The sequence below is a fragment of the Saccoglossus kowalevskii genome, chromosome 14, assembly GCF_978046115.1.
Source record: "Saccoglossus kowalevskii chromosome 14, keSacKowa6.1, whole genome shotgun sequence".
NCBI classification, from domain to species: Eukaryota; Metazoa; Hemichordata; class Enteropneusta; family Harrimaniidae; genus Saccoglossus; species Saccoglossus kowalevskii.
The window spans coordinates 14069265-14092995 of record NC_140654.1 but is presented as its reverse complement, the minus strand read 5'-3'; the positions used below and the strand labels follow the sequence as shown (position 1 = coordinate 14092995).

The window sequence follows — 23731 nt, the reverse complement described above, 5'->3', positions numbered from 1 at the left end:
AGTTCCCCAAGGCCTGAAGTAGTCACTAATTTGTGACCTGGCCACTCGCCGAACACATGCCTGTCCCCCCGGTTGCAGAGGTGAGCGTCAAACACGCTTCCCCTGCTGCCGAGGTAGACGTCCGCTCAGGGAGGGTGAGGAGCCACCACCTGGCTCTTTCCTCCCTGGGGGCGCGCCACTACTCTTCCCTCCCATGGAAGGGTATGAGCGCTTGCCTCCTGGCTGACTCTGGCTAGCGGACGACACCCTAGGGCGTTGTGTTTTCTGTGCTTGGGGTGCACTCCGCTTGCCCTTGGCAGGGCCAACTGGCTAGCGGATTCGATCCGAAGCTCCGAGACTGTACCCACTATTCCCTGAACAAAGAGGGTAGAAGATGTCCAGTCTGCGTCACTGAGGTGGGGGACGTACCCCCCGACTCAGCTTGTCGGCGAAAACACGTGCGGCTAAGGTCGCGTCACGTAGCACAGTAGTGGCCCCAGCCAAGAGAGCCAGGTGACACTAGGGGATGTCGCACGTAGATGTGCGGTGGCCCACCAGTAAAAGTGTCGCCTGGTCTAGGAGGCTGGTGCGTTCTGCCTCCGAGGTCTCCAGAGTCCTGGGCGCGCACAATATTGCGCTCAAGCAACTCTGCCCTCAGGGCTGGATGGGTTGTCTCCGATTGAGCTGGCAAGAACGCCCATGGAACGCGGCTGTCCCCCTTTGCCCGGATTGCCAAACGGAAATTCGTGGTACCGGGGTCTGGGGAAGGAGCCTTGGGATCCGGTTGGGGGCGTTTTGGTCTCATCCCACGCTATGGGGTCTGATCCCGAAACCACACCGACCGGGTAGCGTTTGGTCCGGCGGGAAGTGTTGCCTAATGTTTTCCCCACCCGGGGGCCTTAAGCGTTACGTCCTCCGCGGCTGACCAACGTTCGCCCATCAACACCGTTTGCGTGCCCTGCGCCCCACTCCGCACTCGGACGGACAGGGAGAGACGTGCCGATGGGGATGCTTTGGATCCAGACGCCCGTGATCCCATAAGCGTTGAAGCAACCTTAGGTGGTCGCCTTAGGATCAAGGGTGGGGGTATTTACATCGTATCACTGGAATCGATGATACTCCGCATCACCCCAAAAGCGTGGCTCACCGAGTCATTACGGATGGAAGACTCTGAGGGACCGTCCGGAGTACCAGCTGTATCCGACATGAGCGAACTGCGTCTCCTTTCACTTTAAATATATGAGAGGGAGCGTGTTCGACTGTGTGTCTCATGACAGGGTCGGTTCCCTCTGGGGACGCCCGTGGGTCGGTAAGAAGGAAGTCAAAACCCTCAGCAGAGACCGGACACAAGGATAAATTCGTTACCGTTGTACCGTTACCGCGTGACGAACCCTAGCTGGCTGAAAGTAGGGGGGTCAACGTGTGCCCTGCCCTGAAAGCCCTGCCCCGAGATCGGAGGCACCCCGTTGGCATTCAGTGCCCGAGGCTCCAGAGGAGGCCTGGTGCAATTAGCCTCGGCCTCACCCAAAATTAGTGGGAGAGCCGCGGCTGGGAACGGGGGTTCCCCGGAAGAGACGTGTTTGAATGCAAACATGCTTTCGTGTTTCTTCCTGCTTGCCCACCGAGGGGCCGCAGTGAAGACAGCTCGCTCTGACTGCGTCTGATCTACCCGGCCTGCCAGGGACGCAATTGCCCCGACAGTCCTTCGACCAAAGCCCTCAACTCGGAGGCAAACCCGGCGCCGTGCGAGGAAGGGTCCACAAAGGGACCCGCAACGGGCCCCATAGGAGGAAAGACTCCAGGGGCACAGCCTCGCTGTAGCCGGTAAAATCGGGTAAACCACCGCCTGAAAAAAACAGACTGTGAGGATGCCCTCCGATCAGCGAGGGAGAGACCGAGAAAAATATCGGTACCTCCACCATCGGGCCTCCTACTCGACGTCCCGGTACACGAAGCACCGGTAGCCGAGTGTGAGGACTTTCCACTCATGCCAAACACGCAACTCAATTTAACCGATTTGTTTACTGGACGCGCGACCTTGCTGTGAAGAAACGAGCGACGCGGTCAGTCTCAGCGATTTTGATGGCTCTGAAAGAAAAATCTCAGGCCTCAGAACTCGAGCTAATCTGCACTGGCTCGGAAGGTTGTAAATGATTAGCTAGTTTGAATTTGCATAACAATACTGACAATGAACGTGCATTCAACGCCACAAGTTTTTTTGTTTTTTTAGCCAATCAGAATTCATCTTCCGAGCCAGTGCAGATCAGCCGCAGAACTCCAGTGAAAAACACACACCTTCACGGCAAAAACCCCGAACCCCGCACGCAGCTAGGACGAAAGTATCTCGGATGCGGGTTCTATGCTGGTAAATTCTGAATACATTTTTGTATAACCACTGCACAGTCGACTCGAAACACGAGGAGACCAAAAAAAAACGGCAGCGAGCCCTGGTGCTGTCATTACATCTATACATTTCTAAATACATTGTAAATAAAAGATGACAGGCATGAGGGAAAAACGAAATACCTACAGTTTTAAAAGGTGCCGCCGCGAAACCAACAAGTGGTTATGTAGTGGCGCCGGATTTTAATTTTTTTGTTGTGAAAAATACTACACACAAACGGGAAAACGACACAAGGGTAAAAATGACAAGGAAAACTTATCCTACCAGCTACAATGTCGGATGCCGTGCAGCGGCAACAACCCAAGCTAGAAACTCGGACAGGAAAAAAAAGCAAGCGATCCAGGCAGAGCCGCTAATACTTCATCCCCGTCGATGCGGAGATAAAGAAAGAGTGGATATCCAGCCCTGATGGCGCCGCCATATGGGCTCGGTCACATGGTTCTTGACGTAAGGAAAAGAGAATCTTGGGGTCATGGGGCTTCCCCTGACCTAGATTCTATCTCTCCGTCACCAGCAGAATCGCTGATTAATGCCTACAGTTCAAAATAGTCATTTTGACTGACCGGAGTCAATGGTGGGTAATTGAATGTAGTGAATTCTGTCCTACCTTCCGGTTTGATGAGCTCAGGTTACGCAATTTGCACTAACGCACAAATGATAAACGTGCAAACACTATCAATTTGGGAATCAGCAATTTATGTCTCTCAAAGAATTTGTTTGAAGCGTACTTCACAAACATTGTACATTGTATTTTGCCACATGAAACATAATCAATTACTGCAGGACTTGACTTTCTCTCAGTTATTATATTATATATTGGCTTTATGTTCAACCAAGCCCAGCCAAACAAGCACCTTAATCAGCTATAGGGTCATCCCCTTTATATATGGATGACACTTGTACTCAAACAGTAGATAACGTACTTGAGATTGGAATTTTGACTGCTACATTTTGTTAAGTTCATAGATCATCAATCAGCAAAATATGATAGATATACTGTAAAACCATTTATTTTCACATGCATTTTAATGTTTTGATTTTAATGTAAAATACTGTAAAACCATTTATTTTCACAGGCATTTTAAATGTCTAATAACTTGTTCTATTTTCATTTCACATGGTCATATAGATTTAATTTAGCAGATTTTTACTTATTAGTGAAAATAGCAAAATTAAAAACCAGCTAATAATTAATGCATTTACAGTATACACTTAGGGCAGCTGAGACATTGTATGAACATTTCTAAACCCAACTGTTTTCTTTTTAAATTGGTCTCGTTCAAACTGATGACTGGTTCAGGTTGTACACACCTCCCTTCTGCATAGTGCTTACACATAAATTAGAATGCTAAAATAGAACAGCCAACAACACTGCATGCACTCATGCACTGTATCACCGTTTAAGTTTATATATATATTTAGGATCGTGAATAGTTTATAACCTCAGTATACTCACTTATTTGCTGAGGTGTATTTGTTTTCAATCAACCATTGGGCTGCAAACTGGAAATCATCAAAACAGTTCTGTTTATTAGCAAGCATTCCTCCTTTATGCCACGTCTCACCATATTCACTGATATTGGAAAAATAAATAATTAAATGAAAGAAAACGAGTACATGACAAAGTGGATAAGTTAAAACTGAAGCAACTTTATCATGTACACTCAGCAGTAAAAATAGTAAATGGCCTGGTTTGTAAATGATCGCTGACATCTCATTGGGAAGGAGAGAGCCACGTAAATACACATGTAGTGTTTTATTCTTTCTCGTCATCACTGGACAGAATACCATAGATACATAGGTCAGGAGAACAGTGGACACAAATACAATCTACACCAGAAAAACGTATTAATCTCATCCTTTATTGCCATGGGAACTCACCCTCCTCCTCGGATGTTAGGAATTGCTAAGATACCACCAAGATGCTGTATGAACACAATACGCGACACACTGAAGCCGGGAGTAATGGAGATATTGAAACCACCGTAGCCGTAAAGTAAGACTGGATGCGAACCATCAAGTTCAATTCCCTGTGTAAAAAATATGAAACTGTTTCAGTTAATTCTATCAAGGGTGGACAAAGAGATGAGGTAAGTTAACCCTTTGGATACCAAATTCAACTTTAGTTACCATCCACCAAAATAGTTCCAGTCACATGATGTTACAGTGAATCCTATAACTGATTAGGAAACCGATATCTCTGTAGTAATCTCCTTTTGAAACATTGCACTATTCGTAGGAATATTGACAGTGCTGTTTATTTCGACTTCACATTATATTTGGCAGAGGTATAAGTGAAATTACACGACTGACTGTACTTGGCTGATAATAACTAACAATGTAGTTGGTCATTAGTTGTCAATCCTCGGGGGCGGACATCCGGGCATTTTCACTGCTTGGCAAACCTGGCGGTGAAAACAAAGGCCAAAATCTCACAGAAAACGGTACTTCGGGATGGTGGTTGAGACTCTTCTGAACAGTGTAACAAGATTAGCCCTACCTGTGTAACATATATAAATTTGATTGTTCAGGGTTACTTCAAAGTTGAGTTTGTGTTGTTTTCTCGAATTTTCACCGGCTCGACCGGCGTTCCACAGCAGCGCGAAAAGAGCCCATAGAAATGCATGTACAGCGGTGCGCATCTTAGCAACGTGGAACGTCTTGTGACGTAGCTCCGCCCCCGAGGATAAGAATAAAACAAGTTTCATTTCGGGCATTTTAAACTGTTGGATGACTAAATATGGCTGACTACTGTTGGGCAGTGTAATTTCACTTTTACACTACATTGTTTACATGTATCCCTTGTGAAAAGGTTGTGTTCAGAAACATTTGACGCCTAGCATTTTTTATCTAGAAACACTGTGTTACAGGTGACACTGACAGAGAGACTGCAATTTTCCTCGATATATAATTTTGCTTATAGTAATATAGTTGGAACATAAACATGTAAGAAGTATAGATCCAGAAGATGATGCTTGATTATGATTTTTTAACATTAAAATGATTGACATCTTGTATCTAATTGTCAAACGAGTAGTTATCCATATTGAGAAATATTGCTCTGGGCCAGCATTAATTAAAACAAAATGGCCACCAGTCAGCCATTTTAAATACATCTATAACATGATGTAAAACGAATATATAATGCATGGACGCACAGACACACTAAATATAAAGGACTAACAAACTGTAATAGTTAATTCTGTTGCATGTGGATTTCAGGTTTTGGATGATTGTTTGTGTTTAGTGGGTAAATTGCATTCATTGTTTATATTATTAGTAATAAATACTTGACATTGTTGGCATCACATCCCAGAGAAAAATGCATGGTCATAAAATAAAATAGAAAACAAAAACAGTTTGAAACAGACTGACTAACATAAGTTCTGTGCATAAAGTAATCAATACAAGAATAAGAGAAAGTGAACCTACCTTCCGGTGCACAATGAACATTGGAATTTTTGTGCCATCCTTGCTGCTAAAAAAAACTTGGACAGTTTGGAATTGAGACTGGTCAAATCCCTTCACATCAATCTGTCTGAAAACTGAGGGTTCTAATTTATCAGCTGATAGATCACAGCGATAGATGATACCAGGCGTCAGAAATGAGGTAAACTGGTAAAATATCTACAGAGAAGAAACAAAACTGTGGATTAACAAGCCATTGGAAATGTCATACATGTACATGTAGCTCCCTCTCTTGTATTTTCATTACAAATGAACAGTGAACTGTATGTCTTAGATTGCATTTTTAACATGCATGTATGCGTGTCTATACGCCAAGTTTTAGTTGAATTGAAAATTGAAACCACAGAGCATATTCCATAAAACTCTAAAATAGTGAAAATGGATACAAAGTTTTTGGAGAATGAAAAATTATGTGATTATTCACTGAATGTAATATTTGCAAAAAACTTAAATGCCATGACTACATTTGTATCAGGTGAAATTTGACATATACATTATTCAGGAGAATGATTGCATTGTATTGCATCAATATTCACTAATGGGAAATTTGTTTCCTTTGTATTAGGTAAAGTTTGATTAATATGGTATATCTATTATTCAGGAGAATGATTACATTGTATTGCGTCAATATTCACTATTGGGAAATTTGTTTCAATTGTATTAGGTAAAGTTTGATTAATATGGTATATACATTAATCAGGAGAATGATTGCATTGTATTGCGTTAATATTCACTATTGGGAAATTTGTTCTCCTTGTATTAGGTAAAGTTTGATTAATATGGTATATCTATTATTCAGGAGAATGATTGCATTGTATTGCGTCAATATTCACTATTGGGAAATTTGTTCTCTTTGTATTTGGTTAAGTTTGATTAATATGGTATATACATTATTCAGGAGAATGATTACATTGTATTGCGTCAATATTCACTATTGGGAAATTTGTTTCCTTTGTATTAGGTAAAGTTTGATTAATATGGTATTTACATTAATCAGGAGAATGATTGCATTGTATTGCGTCAATATCCACTATTGAGAAATTTGTTCTCCTTGTATTATGTAAAGTTTGATTAATATGGTATATACATTAATCAGGAGAATGATTGCATTGTATTGCGTCAATATTCACTATTGGGAAATTTGTTCTCTTTGTATTTGGTTAAGTTTGATTAATATGGTATATACATTAATCAGGAGAATGATTGCATTGTATTGCGTCAATATTTACTATTGGGAAATTTGTTCTCTTTGTATTTGGTTAAGTTTGATTAATATGGTATATACATTATTCAGGAGAATGATTACATTGTATTGCATCAATATTCACTATTGGGAAATTTGTTTCCTTTGTATTAGGTAAAGTTTGATTAATATGGTATATACATTAATCAGGAGAATGATTGCATTGTATTGCGTCAATATTTACTATTGGGAAATTTGTTTTCCTTTTATTAGGTAAAGTTTGATTAATATGGTATATACATTAATCAGGAGAATGATTACACTGTATTGCGTCAATATTCACTATTGGGAAATTTGTTCTCCTTGTATTAGGTAAAGTTTGATTAATATGGTATATACATTAATCAGGAGACTGATTACACTGTGTTGCGTTAATATCCACTATTGAGAAATTTGTTCTTGTATTATGTAACGTTGGATTAATATGGTATATACATTAATCAGGAGAATGATTGCATTGTATTGCGTCAATATTCACTATTGGGAAATTTGTTTTCCTTTTATTAGGTAAAGTTGGATTAATATGGTATATACATTAATCAGGAGAATGATTGCATTGTATTGCGTCAATATTCACTATTGGGAAATTTGTTTTCCTTTTATTAGGTAAAGTTGGATTAATATGGTATATACATTATTCAGGAGAATGATTACATTGTATTGCGTTAATATTCACTATTGGAAATTTGTTCTCCTTTTATTAGGTAAAGTTGGATTAATATGGTATATACATTAATCAGAAGAATGATTACATTGTATTGCGTCAATATTCACTATTGGGAAATTTGTTTCCTTTGTATTAGGTAAAGTTTGATTAATATGGTATTTACATTAGTCAGGAGAATGATTACATTGTATTGCGTCAATATCCACTATTGAGAAACTTGTTCTCCTTGTGTTAGGTAAAGTTGGATTAATATGGTATATACATTATTCAGGAGAATGATTACATTGTATTGCGTTAATATTCACTATTGGAAATTTGTTCTCCTTATATTAGGTAAAGTTGGATTAATATGGTTAACTAATCAGTGAGACATTTGATCCTCCCAAAATTCAGAATAAAAACTGGGTATTTCTTACTTCATGGTCTTTCTTTTTTCCTGAGTATCCTGTAATTGTACCAACATCTAGTGGGAATGTAGTCAGTCTATTGCCAGTGTTCAACTCATGTAGATACAGTTGACTCTGCATGAAAATAACAGTACTTGATGAAATATAAACATGAACTTGGTCAATGACTATTGGTTTTATAATCAGAGGTCAATACTAACATCATTCCAAGACATAATTCTCGCCCAAGGACTACCATTCCTCCAAAATTAGTAGCTCAACTGGACTACTGTAATAGAAGCTGCGACTTCTATTAAAATAGTAGAATGTTATAAGAGGGGATGCAACTTATATTAAAAAATCCAGAAATCTGAGATGCATCTTCTTTATTATTAATGCAGCCATTAATACAACTTTTTTAGTACTAGAAATTAAACAAAACCATTAATTTTTATTTATTTTTTATTTTCTTTGCTCCCTACTCAAATTGAGAAATTTAGTAAGTGAATTCTCACCAATTTGGTGTTAAGGAAAGAGTAAAAAATCTTACATTCTATTGGTAGAAATCCCAAATTTTCAACAATTTATTGGCAAGAATGTTTCACCATTTGTTCAACAGTTTGGATTTTGTCAATAATAACAAATTTTTACTATTTTATCTCTCTTCATTTTTGTTTAGATTCAGGATACTTAACTCATTGCTTCTATGTATAAAATAACTATGCTTTTTAAGTTTTTTACGTTCATAAGGAGTATAATTATAGTGCAACCTTTACCATATGAGATAACGACACAGATCATTCACAACTTGTACATAAGAATTAAGTTCCTTGTGTTAAAAACAAATCCTTGTCCCAATCGATTCAACAACTGTTCATAGCTCTTACCTTTACATCATGAAGATAACAAAGCATTAATTTATCATTATTAACACATGACGCCCATTCCAAGACATCTGTATCAGCTTGAGAAATTAAATCCTTCCAATTCTCCTGAAATATAACAATAACAAGTCATTGAAAATGACACAGTCCCTGTTAAGTTCTCTTTGTGCTCGTCATATTAAAGCGGAGGGGTTGTCGCGAGCATGTCCTTGAAACTTGAGTTCCAAGTGGCGTATACAACAGATTGTTTATTTACATCAAAACACGTGTTTCGTGTCATAGTAATATGGCCAAAATAAAAAGAGTCGTTATTCAGCCATCTTTGATCTGATTATGAAACACACTGATATGTATGATGTATGTGCCAAATACGAATGAAAATGGTACATAAATTGTGGAAATATAGTAGTAAGGCCAAAAAGTCAGATGGCTGTCAATCGGCCATCCTTGACCAGATTTTGAAACGAATTGTCATGGACATGCATCCTAACATGTATAAAGTACATGTATGCGCCAAATTTGAATGAAAACTGACAGAGCACGTCCAAGATATTGCATAAAAAAACAAGTCATTGTCAATGACACGTCCCCGTTCCGTTCATATTTGAGTGACATATACATTCAAAGCAGATCATGACCGAAATGCACCTGCATACAAAAAAAATGTATGTACAACACATTGTGCTAAATCTGAACAAAATCCATCCATGCATGACTGAGATCCGGTTCTGGAATTGTGAAAATACGTGATTTTGATGCATTTTCGGCCTTAAAATGGCCATCATTTCGCTATTGTTAAGCAGATCATGAAACAAAGGCACATATCTATTTGTGACATGATGTACCATGTGTGTGTGAAGTTTGAACTTGATCAATCCAGACATGTCTTGGATACGGATCCAGAACTAAATTCTTTAACAAAATGGCCGCCAGTCGGCCATTTCGAACTTGATCCGAGAAAAAAAAGACGTGCATCAAGGTCCTATTATGTTTAATGTATGTACCAAATTTGAACAAAATCCATCCATGCATAACTGAGATACGGGTCCGGAATGGTGAAAATGTGCGATTTCAATGCATTTTCGGCCTTAAAGCGGCCGCCATTTGGCTATCGTTAATGAGATCATGAAACAAATGCACATACATATTTGTGACATGATGTACCTTGTGTGTGTGAAGTTTGAACTCGATCAATCCAAGCATGTCTCGGATACGGATCCAGAACTGAATTCTTTAAAACAAAATGGCCGCCAGTCGGCTATTTCGAACTTGATCCGAAAAAAAAATGACGTGCATCAAGGTCCTATTATGTTTAATGTATGTACCAAATTTGAATGAAATCCGTCCATGCATAACTGAGATCCGGGTCCGGAATGGTGAAAATGTGCGATTTCAATGCATTTTCGTCCTTAAAGCGGCCGCCATTTGGCTATCGTTAATGAGATCATGAAACAAATACACATACATATTTGTGACATGATGTACCTTGTGTGTGTGAAGTTTGAACTTGATCAATCCAGACATGTCTCGGATACGGATCCAGAACTAAATTCTTTAAAACAAAATGGCCGCCAGTCGGCTATTTCGAACTTGATCCGAAAAAAAAAATGACGTGCATCAAGGTCCTATTATGTTTAATGTATGTACCAAATTTGAATGAAATCCGTCCATGCATAACTGAGATCCGGGTCCGGAATGGTGAAAATGTGCGATTTCAATGCATTTTCGGCCTTAAAGCGGCCGCCATTTGGCTATCGTTAATGAGATCATGAAACAAATGCACATACATATTTGTGACATGATGTACCTTGTGTGTGTGAAGTTTGAACTCGATCAATCCAAGCATGTCTCGGATACGGATCCAGAACTGAATTCTTTAAAACAAAATGGCCGCCAGTCGGCCATTTCGAACCCGATCCCAAAAAAAAATGACGTGCATCAAGGTCCTATTATGTTTAATGTATGTACCAAATTTGAATGAAATCCGTCCATGCATAACTGAGATCCGGGTCCGGAATGGTGAAAATGTGCGATTTCAATGCATTTTCGGCCTTAAAGCGGCCGCCATTTGGCTATCGTTAATGAGATCATGAAACAAATACACATACATATTTGTGACATGATGTACCTTGTGTGTGTGAAGTTTGAACTTGATCAATCCAGACATGTCTCGGATACGGATCCAGAACTGAATTCTTTAAAACAAAATGGCCGCCAATCGGCTATTTCGAACTTGATCCGAAAAAAAAAATGACGTGCATCAAGGTCCTATTATGTTTAATGTATGTACCAAATTTGAATGAAATCCGTCCATGCATAACTGAGATCCGGGTCCGGAATGGTGAAAATGTGCGATTTCAATGCATTTTCGGCCTTAAAGCGGCCGCCATTTGGCTATCGTTAATGAGATCATGAAACAAATGCACATACATATTTGTGACATGATGTACCTTGTGTGTGTGAAGTTTGAACTCGATCAATCCAAGCATGTCTCAGATACGGATCCAGAACTGAATTCTTTAAAACAAAATGGCCGCCAGTCGGCCATTTCGAACCCGATCCCAAAAAAAAATGACGTGCATCAAGGTCCTATTATGTTTAATGTATGTACCAAATTTGAACAAAATCCGTCCATGCATAACTGAGATCCGGGTCCGGAATGGTGAAAATGTGCGATTTTGATGCATTTTCGGCCTTAAAATGGCCGCTATTCGGCTATCGTTAATCGGATCATGAAAAAAATGCATGTGCATATGTCCCATATAATGTGTGATGTATGAGTGAAGTTTGAACTCAATCGGTCCATGCATGTTCGAGATACAGGTGATCACGGACGCACGGACGCACGGACGGACGGACGGACGGACGCACACAGGGCAAAACATAAGTCCCCGTTTTCGGACTGCGTCCGAACGGGGACTAACAAAAACAAGATGCCTGCCAGTCGACCATCTTTGATCCAATTGCAAAATAAATCGTCATGGACATGTATCCTAACATGTATAATCTATGTACCAAGTTTGAATGACAACTGACAAAGCATGTCCAAAATACAACATTTTCAAAAAACAAGATGGCTGCCAGTCGGCCATTTTGAATTGAATCGCTAAACCACTGCATGTGCATATGTCCCACATAAGGTACTAGACACATGCAAAGAATGAACAGAATCGGTCCACAGGATTCTGAAATATGACGTTGGATAGACTGACACACGGACAGACGGACACACAGACGGTCGGACAGACAAACTCAGGAACTCACGGACGGTCGGGGACATGTATCCTAACATGTATGATCTATGTACAAAATTTGAATGAAAACTGACAAAGCATGTCCAAAATACAACATTTTCAAAAAACAAGATGGCTGCCAGTCGGCCATCTTTGATCCAATTGTGAAATAAGTCATCATGGACATGTATCCTAACATGTATAATCTATGTACCAAGTTTGAATGAAAACTGACAAAGCATGTCCAAAATACAACATTTTCAAAAAACAAGATGGCTGCCAGTCGGCCATTTTGAATCGAATCGCTAAACCACTGCATGTGCATATGTCCCACATAAAGTACTAGGCACATGCAAAGAATGAACAGAATCGGTCCAAGGGATTCTGAGATATGACTCCGGACGGACGCACGGACACACGGATGCACGGACGCACGGACACACGGACGGACGGAGACCGAATTATAAGTCCCCGTTTTCGGACTTCGTCCGAACGGCGACTAATAACATTCAGTATGTTTAAAACAGATGACAAATTAAACTGGTTACAAAAACAAAATATCACACAGACAGACAGACAGACAGACAGACACATTGACAGACTGCTGAACCTGACTGAGCAATAGAGACTACACATAAATAAATCAACTTACCATTTCTGGTTTACTGATATCGATGTTAATAAGTTTATACCGAGGAGAATTTAAGTTTGTCTTGAATGTAAAAAGCGTGCCTTCATTCGCAATGTACTCGTACTCCGCATCAAAGTTGTCAACTAGTTTTACCCATGGAATCAATCCTGTGAACAAGAAGAACAAAAGACGGTGTGTCAAACTATATTGTATGATACTATAGTTGATAATAATTTTGCTCTGTTTAATAATGAATAAGTATAAATATTCAAGTTTCATGTACATTATCATTAAGCTGAAATTCAAAGGAAGCTTCTTGCATTTTACAGTTTTACTTCGAGATCAATCCTACCAGTATGGGGTTCTTGGTGAATATTTGATGGTCTGAATTTGCCAGAATTGCGAGCAAATTTACTATCATTATTGTATATATAGATTCTCAAATATTTGACATAATAGTCCCAAAACCACAAACAATGGTCTATTAATGATCTAAAATAAAAAACAGGCACAATTAATAAAAGTGATCAATGGCTGTCACACTTTACCTCATCCACTGTAGGTCCTCACTGATGTACCATCCAATGTCTAATACTTACAATCATCAAATTTTGAAATTGTGGATAGGATTAAATGAGAAATTACTGCAGAATAGGAATTTAGGAGAGCATTTTAATTGAGCTAGATTTGTTTGTTTTTGTTTGTCCCTAAAGGTCAGCTTAACATTGTACATGTATGTATGTTTGTCTATGGTCTTAAGACCATTCACAATATAATGTGAGCACTGGATATCTACTTTTAATAAATAATATTTTTATCTAAGACATCATTTTAAAACATTTTATATTTCACGTTGTCAAAAGTGATAATGAAAATTTAAAAAGTTAACTGGGTTGGGTGAAAATAAATTACTTGTAGGGATATTTCTGATGAAGCTTATTAAATTTACACACCTTTGATACCATCTGTTAATGTCTTCATATCACAATAGTATAACCTATTGACTGGGTCACATCCCTCAGAAATTGACAACAGTATATATCTGCCATCGTCGGTGAGTTCTGCACCACTATAAGAAAAGATACAGAGAGATTATTGAATGAAATGCTAACTTTCAGTGTATCCTTCCCATGTTTGTGAAACCAACTCTAAATACAAATAATATCTGTACCAATTCACCGTCAAACAATCACATGATGTTGCACATGCGCAACTACCTAGCAACGGGTGAGGGTAGGACAAAAATATAAAAAGTCAAAAGAGCACCAGTAGACATTGCAACCCAGAAGAAGTCAGCGACACATTTTAAACAGTTTTTTAAAGATAGCGGAGTGAGTGTGGATGGGTACAAATGAGGGCAGCTGGAAGAACTATTTAAGCCAGCTGAGAAACATGGAATTCCAGTTGAAAAAGATGATTTTTCAGAGAAAATGGACTGAAATAGAGATGGTACGTTTGTGTTTCACAGAGTAAATTATAACCGTGACATATATTTTCAACTCCCAAAATACCCACAAAATATATGAAAATATTACGCTTATACTAGCCAACGATTTGCACACTCGTTATTCTTGCTTTATAGGCAGAATAGTTTGCAAATTTTCAGAGGCTGGTTAGTTAAAAGATGAGTTAGTTGAAAGATGATGGTGGTTTTATTTCAGGGGAATTTTTACGTTGCGAGTTGGAAACTGTGAAGTTTGGTCCACTGTGACTCTGCGCATTTGGAATGTTCAAAATCTGTCCTAACTTCCGGTTTACCCAGGTAACGCGAAATGTGCAAACACTTTCATTTCGATACTGGGATTGCTCTCTATTATTAACACATATGCTTACATAAATTACAGAAGTGGTTCTAATAAGTAAAATTTTAGTCTACAATGTTTGGTTTATATGAGCTTCTAATAGAGAAAATATGGTAGTGTTGCATTAACACATCATTCGTAGACCAAAGCTCAAATCCTAACGGGGGTTTTATGCCACAAATGGAGGTCAACCCCCCACCCTAGAAAGCTGGCAAGGCCAAAACTATGGGGCGAATTCTATTTCATAAATGATGCAACTTTGGAGGAACTTTTAGTGCTTGTGATCAACTGGGAGATAAATTGCCATAATAGTATTAAAATTTAAATATTTACACTGATGAAGTTGAAAATACAACATAAACATCATATATATACAGGTTCATTTGACTTTAATACTTTCATGTATTGCATTGCATATACTGTGCAAACACATATCAAACGGTCCTTTTCAGGGGTTTATACTACGGTATAAGAATGAAAGAAAAAATGCCCCCCCCCCAAAAAAAAAGAGGCCTGTTATTGCATAATTTGTTTGTGCATCCAAGGATCAGAAAAAGACTTTTTTTCTTAGCATGATAAACAATAACTGTGGAACCTCCTTACCTCATCCATTTTGGTTCATCCGGGAACTCTGCACACAGTACATCACTAGACTGTTCAGTTCCCAGTATATGATAGCAGAGTTTCTGATCTAAGTTGGCTGTAGTCTCAGTGCCATCGGTCTTACCTTCCTGTTCAAGGTATCTCTGAAAAAAATACAATTAATTAAACTCTAATCAAACATCAGGAACAATCCCGGTTGAAATGCTAATCTATCTGTAAGTTAAGCAGTGAATGATTACGGGTACATAGAAAAATTACAAAATTTCAATGCAGTGAACATTTCACTGGGATCATAAAATCACAGGAACCTACATGATCATTGGGGAATTACTATCATTGTACCCCGCTGTCATTTGGGAAGTGTCAAATTTTCACAAATTTCAGTCTGAGAAAAATGAAAAATTTCACTGGGATCATAAAGACAGCAGATTTTTTGCTAAATTTTGTCCTGATGACTGCCATTTAATCATTATATTTGTTAAACAGTTTACAGAGCATGTACTTACATTGTAGAAGAGTCCTTTGCCATCATGCGTCCAAGACATACAACTAAATTTAACTCTTTTCAGAATATCCGGCAGCTCTTCGGATCCAGCAACCTTCATAAACTAGAACCAGATAATACACATGTATAAGAGAAATGTATCACTACATGTATATATCTCAACAACAATTATCAACCAATTCAGGTCTGTTTACCCTAATAAAAGAGTTCCCCTCTCTCCCGTCATCGAATGAACTATTCAAAATACTGGTATTATGTTTAAATAGATAAAGAGACAACATATACGAAAACAGGACAAAATGGAACAGACACTTGAGTAAAAAAAAAACATGCTTCTCTCAATCTCAACATTGGACATTTACATCTACGGTCAATTGTGAATTCCATTTCATACTTCCTTCAATGCCATTCAAGTGGAAAGTAGGTTTTCCAAATTTAATAAATTTGTACTTTCATGGCAAGTTATCTTACCTTGACAGTGACCCAATCAGAACCACTATCACTCAGTCCATATGCCAGGTATTCCCCGTCTTCTGTGAAGGAATACCCTCGCAAAGCCACAGTGCCATCATCGGAGAACTTATTTGGATCCAGAAAGACCTTAGCCTCAGCTTCTATTGAATCTTGTACATATAAAACACTAAGGAGAAGAATAATGTGTCATCAGGAAACAAAATTAACTTTAACTTATTAAAGGGTGGTGGTCATCACACGACACATGCAAAATAAGTATTAAAGCGGAGGGAATGTCACATCGCATACGCATAAATTGAGTCGCAAGGGTCAATAACAACACACGCTAAAATTGCAACGATGCACTATGGTCATCTGCCGCATGAACAGGTGACGACTTCCCCGCTTCAATGAACAGTGCAGCCTTTCCCATAACCCGATGCACTCTCCCAGTGGCAAGCATAAAGGTGCACTGAATACCAACTTGGACTTTTTAAGCTATCAATAGGGGTAAAACATTGTTTTGAGAGTCAGATATTCACTGAAAGTTACTAAGCATGTAACTATTATAACAACTTATAAATAATCTGAAACCTTTGATATAGAAGAATATAGTGTACCAACTATTTGTTAACAATGTAAGTCATACAAATGACAGAGGATAACAACTCGGTTTGTCTTTATTTGCCTTATTTGCTAAATAACAAATGACATGCTACCGACAACTCAAGCCCTCTCATATGGTATCGGAAAAATTCCCTCATTCCCAGCCCTGAGATAAACCAAAACTGGACCAAAAAGTCAATTTTAGTCGCATTTCACAGCAATTTTTCCATGTAAATACAACAAAATTGGTTGAATTTTGTTAGTGGTTATCTTGATGTTACCCTGGCAGATCATTTTTTTCCCCTGATTTGTCGGATTTATCTCTTACTGGTATTTATGTTTCAAGCCGTATTGAAAATAGCCCCCTTCATATATAATAAATATTGGTGGATTCATCTAATTACACTTCTACGTCAGTTGACTGTGTAAACAATGTGCTGGACAGTAATGAAAGAAACTAGGAAAGCAAATTACATATTAAGTAGAAAATCCTACCTTTGGTTCTGCAATCCAGTATTGTAAAAATAAAAATATCTTGGTCCTCTTTTGAATGGACACCCATACTTGGGAAAATCCCACATTGCTTTGAGCCTGTATAAAACATGTTTTAAACATTTTAGACTCACAAATTTGATGTTATCGATAGTATGCATACAGTACTATTGTTGCATGGGTTGAAATACACAGGCTCAAACTGCATTGTGCATGTTATTTTAACAGTCTGTGTATGCAGGCATGAAACATGATGTGCATGTTTTAAAATATTAAACCCCAAATCACCACTAATATTGGTTCAATGATAAAATTTGTGTACACAGATCCATGACTGCAGATATAATACAGATAAGATAGCTGATGTAATTTCACTGTGTTTGTGCTATGATGCAGATTTCTATTTTTGACATTTTGTAATCTATAGTATACTAGTACCGTAAAATCTGTATTAGAAGCCGCATCCCTAATATAAGTCGCACCCATTCTTTTTGAATAATTGAGAACCAAAAAATCATCATTTCTCATATGTGTAGATGCTCTAATAGAAGCCGCATCTCCTCTATTGCATTGTACCATTTTAATAGAAGCCGCGGTTTCTAATACAGATTTTACAGTACTTATTTTTTTTACTTAACACTAAAGCGTACAAAATGTCAAAAGTAAAATCTGCTTATGCAGTAAATGGTCCTGGTAGCAACGAAAACTATTTATAGAACACACACCTACCCTCCACCCAGACTATAAAATCCTAAAGTACCGTATATTGCCATTGATAGAGATATGTCAGTGATTTTCTTAAAGGTTGTGAGCTGGTAAATATTCCCTAAACTTGTCACCAAAATATCCCCGTTCATAATTTGATTTAATAAATGTACATGTATAATCCTTTCCGCACATTGTCACATTCTATAACACTAACCAAGGACTCTAGTCCTACCAACAATACTGTTAGCTGAGTAATACAGTGAATAAGCAAAGGATTTATTTTTCTTGTTTCTTTTGAGAGTAAATTTTGTAAATTTAAGTGCCATTTTAGCAACATTTAAGAATATTACAAAAACATATTACACATTTTGTGAATAAGTAGAAACAAAAACGAACTGAGATGAAAATTACATGGATTGGTTCTTTCTAAAATTGCATTTGAATTTCTAGATTTTTGTGATTATCAAAATCTGTGTGAGATCTAATCACAAATCACACACTTGCATAATCTCATCGTATAAATTCTTGTTATAACTTACCTATCATGAAATTTCTGCCTAATTTTACATTTTTCCAGATAGGGCATTGTTACTGCATTCTGTGCCTCTACGAAAGCTTTGGTTTCTTCCGAATCAGGGTCTTCCAGCCACTCGTATGGCTCTGCAATCTGCGAGTGGAAATTATAAACATTGTTTACAACTGTTGTTGGTGTTAGTAGTTTGTACATGTAGAATGTCATATTCCAGAACAAATGAAAATTGTGCTATCCCATAATATGTTGAACAGTTAAATGCCAAGTCAACTCATATCACCTTTCACAAACAAGCAACATTTTTACGAAATATTTGATCTAGACGTGGAGGAAATTAAAAATATGGCTATTTGGTCCAAAAATAGCAACAAAATTATAAAGAAATATAGAAAAATTGACAAAACTTGTTGGTGATACAAATGCCTTAAAAATTTAATTTATGTGAACAAAATTAAATGCCAGTGAAAATATATGATTTTACAGTATAACTTTACACAACTAGGTAAGCACTAATTAATATTTCACTATTTACAGATTAAAAGAAGAAAGTAAATAAAATCAAAATGATCATAGCTCATTTGCATAGATTAAGGTTTACTGGATACATGCGATTTATTTTATTTGGCTTTATGCAAATTAGTACATTCTTATTAGGCAGAGGCACTGTTCACTTTAAAGACACTGTCTTTGGTTTATTGGCTGCACCTTATGTGGGAGCGGTCTGTAACACAAGTTGTGATTGGTTTGCTGATCCTGCGTCAGTAAGTCAGTCAGATACAGAGGTAAATACATCAGTAACCATAAATCGATGTCTTATCTGACCCCCCCCCCCTCCCCTCCACAAAATGTTTTTGATCAATTTTTTAAATAGCCATGTATTAGGTAGTTTCAACATTACTCTGAAAACAATTTTACACAAACATGCATATTTTTAACTGATACATTCATTGACCAGAAATATCTCGCCTTCTATCGATATCAGTTTTCAATCAGCTACATAGATAGGAACATGAATTGAAGCTTTAATGATGCTTATTGTGCATACAATATGTGCATATTGTGCATACAAAGTGCTGGTATAAACACTGCTCGCTCAATATGCGATCAACGTAAGTAGGATTAGAAATATATTTTGATGGGAATCAACTTGAAGAGTACACATGCAAGGATCTTGTGCTGGTCACTAATGAATATTAATGAGCTAATAATGAATATTAATGAGCTTGTGTGACACACTGAGTGCACAATTCCTAACCCTCTTTATTAAATGTTTAACCCATGTGTGTAAACTTTTTCATTAAATTTGTTTGTTAATTTTGGACCAATTGAATGAAACTTTCAATTGGCTATATGTTCAGATCAAAATTTGCAGAACATAAAAAATTTAGTAGAATTATTTTGTGAATGATACCAAAAGTTAACTTTGGGCGTTCATAAGTTTAAAAGGCGACAGTTGTTGTGTCGCGTCCTGTTCGATATAGGACTCATAGCGACGTATACAACCAGTGTAAAATACATTATTTATTTACATGAATTTCAAACACGGGCTGCGTGACGACCACCACTCTCTAAAAAACACAAGTTATAAATTTCTTTAGGCTTAAAGAAGCTGAAGTAAATGCTAAAGATGACTAAATGATAACGACAATTTGCTTTGCACCAACATAATAGAGGTTCACCAAAGGAGTATTTTCATAAGCTGTAATCAATTGTTTTTATTTTCGTAATAATGTAATTTAAATAAATAAAAAACGTAAATTCGTAGACATGAAATCAGCTATTTTATTCATCCGTAATTTGTACAAAGATCTTATTTTTTGTAAGCGTATAAAGCTTTTTTGATTCGTTAACACAACCCATCAAATGTACATGTTTAATGAAAATGTAAACTATTATGAATTTGCTTTATCTGTAAAGTGTAGGAACCTATTGTTTACTCTAAATGGAACTTTCATTTTATTTCCTGTAACCTGTACCAGTACCCCCCCCCCCAATAATATTACCGAGATACAGAATCTGCTATGACATGAATTAGCTAATATTTGATTATTACATTTGTACACAGTTACGGGTCATTCCAGTTTGTATCCACACCCCCTACATGGATGGTTATAGCCAAAGATGTAACCCCTCGGATTAGTTTTTGAGAACTCCTCCCTGGAAATATACAACAGAGTTTCAGCACCCCGAAAAACATTATTTTGCCAATACCCCACTGGATGATCATTCCCCCAAATGTACCCCATGGAATTAAAAGTCTAAAATGTACCCCTCGGATTTAACATCTAACTGAATGAGTCTAATACAGTGACCCCTAGGGGAGGCCCAGAACAGAAAAAAAGTTGCTGATACAAACTGCAATAACCCAACCCTTCGGAAGCCCATAGTAAAATCATCACCCTGAGGAATTGATTTACGGTGACCCCTCCTCCCGGTACATTATTTTTTACCCTCTGGAATTATACCATCTGTATGGGAGGTGTGGATACAAACTGCAATAACCCAACCCTTCGGAAGCCCATAGTAATATCATCACCTTATGGAATTCATTTACGGTGAACCCTTCTCCCAGAAAAGAAAAAGTACATTATTTTATACCCTCTGGAATTCTACCATCTGTATGGCAGGTGTGGATACAAACTGCAATAACCCAACCCTTCGAAAGCCCATAGTAATATTATCACCCTATGGAATTCATTTACGGTGAACCCTTCTCCCAAAAAAGAAAAAGTACATTATTTTATACCCACTGGAATTATAACCATCCATATGGGAGGTGTGGATACAAACTGCAATAACCCAACCCTTCGAAAGCCCATAGTAATATTATCACCCTGTGGAATTCATTTACGGTGAAACCTCTCCCGGAACAGAAAAAGTACATTATTTAATTTTTATACCCTCCGGAATTATACCATCCATATGGGAGGTGTGGATACAAACTGCAATAACCCAACTCTTCGAAAGCCCATAGTAATATTATCACCCTGTGGAATTTATTTACGATGAAACCTCTCTCGGAACAGAAAAAGTACATTATTTTATACCCTCCGAAATTATACCATCCAAATGGGAGGTGTGGATACAAACTGCAATAACCCAACCCTTCGAAAGCCCATAGTAATATTATCACCCTGTGGAATTCATTTACGGTGAAACCTCTCCCGGAACAGAAAAAGTACATTATTTAATTTTTATACCCTCCGGAATTATACCATCCATATGGGAGGTGTGGATACAAACTGCAATAACCCAACCCTTCGAAAGCCCATAGTAATATTATCACCCTGTGGATTCATCTACGGTGAAACCTCTCCCGGAACAGAAAAAGTACATTATTTAATTTTTATACCCTCCGGAATTACATTTGTATACCATCCATATGGGAGGTGTGGATACAAACTGCAATAACCCAACTCTTCGAAAGCCCATAGTAATATTATCACCCTGTGGAATTTATTTACGGTGAAACCTCTCTCGGAACAGAAAAAGTACATTATTTTATACCCTCCGAAATTATACCATCCAATGGGAGGTGTGGATACAAACTGCAATAACCCAACCCTTCGAAAGCCCATAGTAATATTATCACCCTGTGGAATTCATTTACGGTGAACCCTTCTCCCGGAACAGAAAAAGTACATTATTTTATACCCTCCGAAATTATAAAATCTATAAGGGAGGTGTGGATACAAACTTCAATAACCCTATTAGCTGTGGAATCATAGCCCTATGTTGCCGACCGCATTATTTACGTGACTGACTATGTTCGACGTACAACAACAAAATTAAAAAAAAGACGTCCAAATGAAATTGTTAGGGCGAAATTCGATTGTAGGTCGCACCAAAGAGCTACGGAACCGCAGCTATAACCCTATGTGCGTGCATAAGCTTGTAATACACTTTACCAGAAACGGAGATTTCCAAATCACACAATGCTCACAACTCCCGAATGCGTTTACTTTTTAGGGTGGACTACTAATGTTATTTTTTCCATACAGGGGAAACCGGGTAAAAGTCTCCCGATTTTGAAATAATCTCAATTTATGATGATGATTTCGGCTTATCGATCTGCTTAAATAAATAACCATTCCAGTTAGTGTCCCCGCATTTCACAGAGTTGTCAAGTTTTCAACTTGAATACTTGCAAGCGAATACTTACCTTAGTTCCATGATAGTCTTCAATCTTACTCTCGTCTCGGCGAGCTTTTGGATAGTTGTAAGCCATTTGTATCAGCCAAACACAGTTTCACTAATGAAAACAATGCGACACGGCAAAAAATATCTAGTCACGCGAACAAGGAAGTAAACCGGAAATGAGCTGGTATGATTGTTTGTTATTTCTTCTCTAATGTGAAGACAGAATATCGAACCATGGAGCTAAAAAAGATGATCGAACGTAGTATTCGTCCGTTCATGCAAGTAAAAGACTGTCTTTTACCGCCATGGTCCGTTTGAATAAAATTGATGGTGAAATTAATAAATACATTTGGAATTATAATGCAAAATTTTAAAAAAAATGAAAAGAGTAATTTATGTTGGCATTACGTTATTTGACTATTTTGTTCTGAACAGTCTACTAGCAGGCCAAAACAAGGCTTACGTTTTGCTGACCGAAATAATTGGGGCTCAAAACAGATCGGCTCAACCGTGAAAAGGGGAGTCATAAAAGCGCCACACACACGTATACTTCAAGGGGCTTATAGGAGACAAACTTAATAAAAATACTGACGTAGAGGGCGTAACAAAACACACCCGAGTTCAAAACCTGGAAGCGGGGCCCACCGTGTCTATCAGAAACCTACCAACAGGTATGCGAGGCACCATAAAAACCTTGCTGTAAATTGTTATACAAGAGTTCATTTTTTTTTAAAAAATTGTAAGGAATCAAAGTCATGTTTGGACCACTTTAAGAGTTTTTCTTGAAAATTGATTTCAAGGGATGGGTTTTCTTGAAAAATTGTTTTGAGAGGTGGGATTCTGGGAAACTTGCAGCCGCGCCGTAATTTTCACCAAAGGTCGCTTACCCGTATATAAATAATACAAGTGATCCCCTGTAACGTCCAATTAAATTCATTCTGAATCTTATATTCTGGCACTTTTTTGTTGTTGTTTTGATTCATGACATTGTATTT

General features: G+C 37.9%; 1 protein-coding gene across 1 annotated transcript in view; it reads right to left on the bottom strand.

Moving 5' to 3' along the window:
- Nucleotides 1-22907, bottom strand: part of LOC100369366 (prolyl endopeptidase-like) — a 33143-nt gene extending 10236 nt beyond the window's left edge. The window contains exons 1-13 of the mRNA XM_002733815.4: nt 22759-22907; nt 18604-18731; nt 17360-17455; nt 16277-16445; nt 15807-15908; nt 15301-15443; nt 13849-13964; nt 12917-13062; nt 9035-9139; nt 8178-8282; nt 5816-6010; nt 4265-4413; nt 3840-3956 (exon numbers count right to left, since the gene is read on the bottom strand). Coding sequence (XP_002733861.1) covers nt 3840-3956; nt 4265-4413; nt 5816-6010; nt 8178-8282; nt 9035-9139; nt 12917-13062; nt 13849-13964; nt 15301-15443; nt 15807-15908; nt 16277-16445; nt 17360-17455; nt 18604-18731; nt 22759-22824 — 1637 coding nt within the window. The 5' untranslated portion in view covers nt 22825-22907. The remainder of the gene's footprint in view (nt 1-3839; nt 3957-4264; nt 4414-5815; nt 6011-8177; nt 8283-9034; nt 9140-12916; nt 13063-13848; nt 13965-15300; nt 15444-15806; nt 15909-16276; nt 16446-17359; nt 17456-18603; nt 18732-22758) is intronic.
- Nucleotides 22908-23731: the final 824 nt, after the last annotated feature.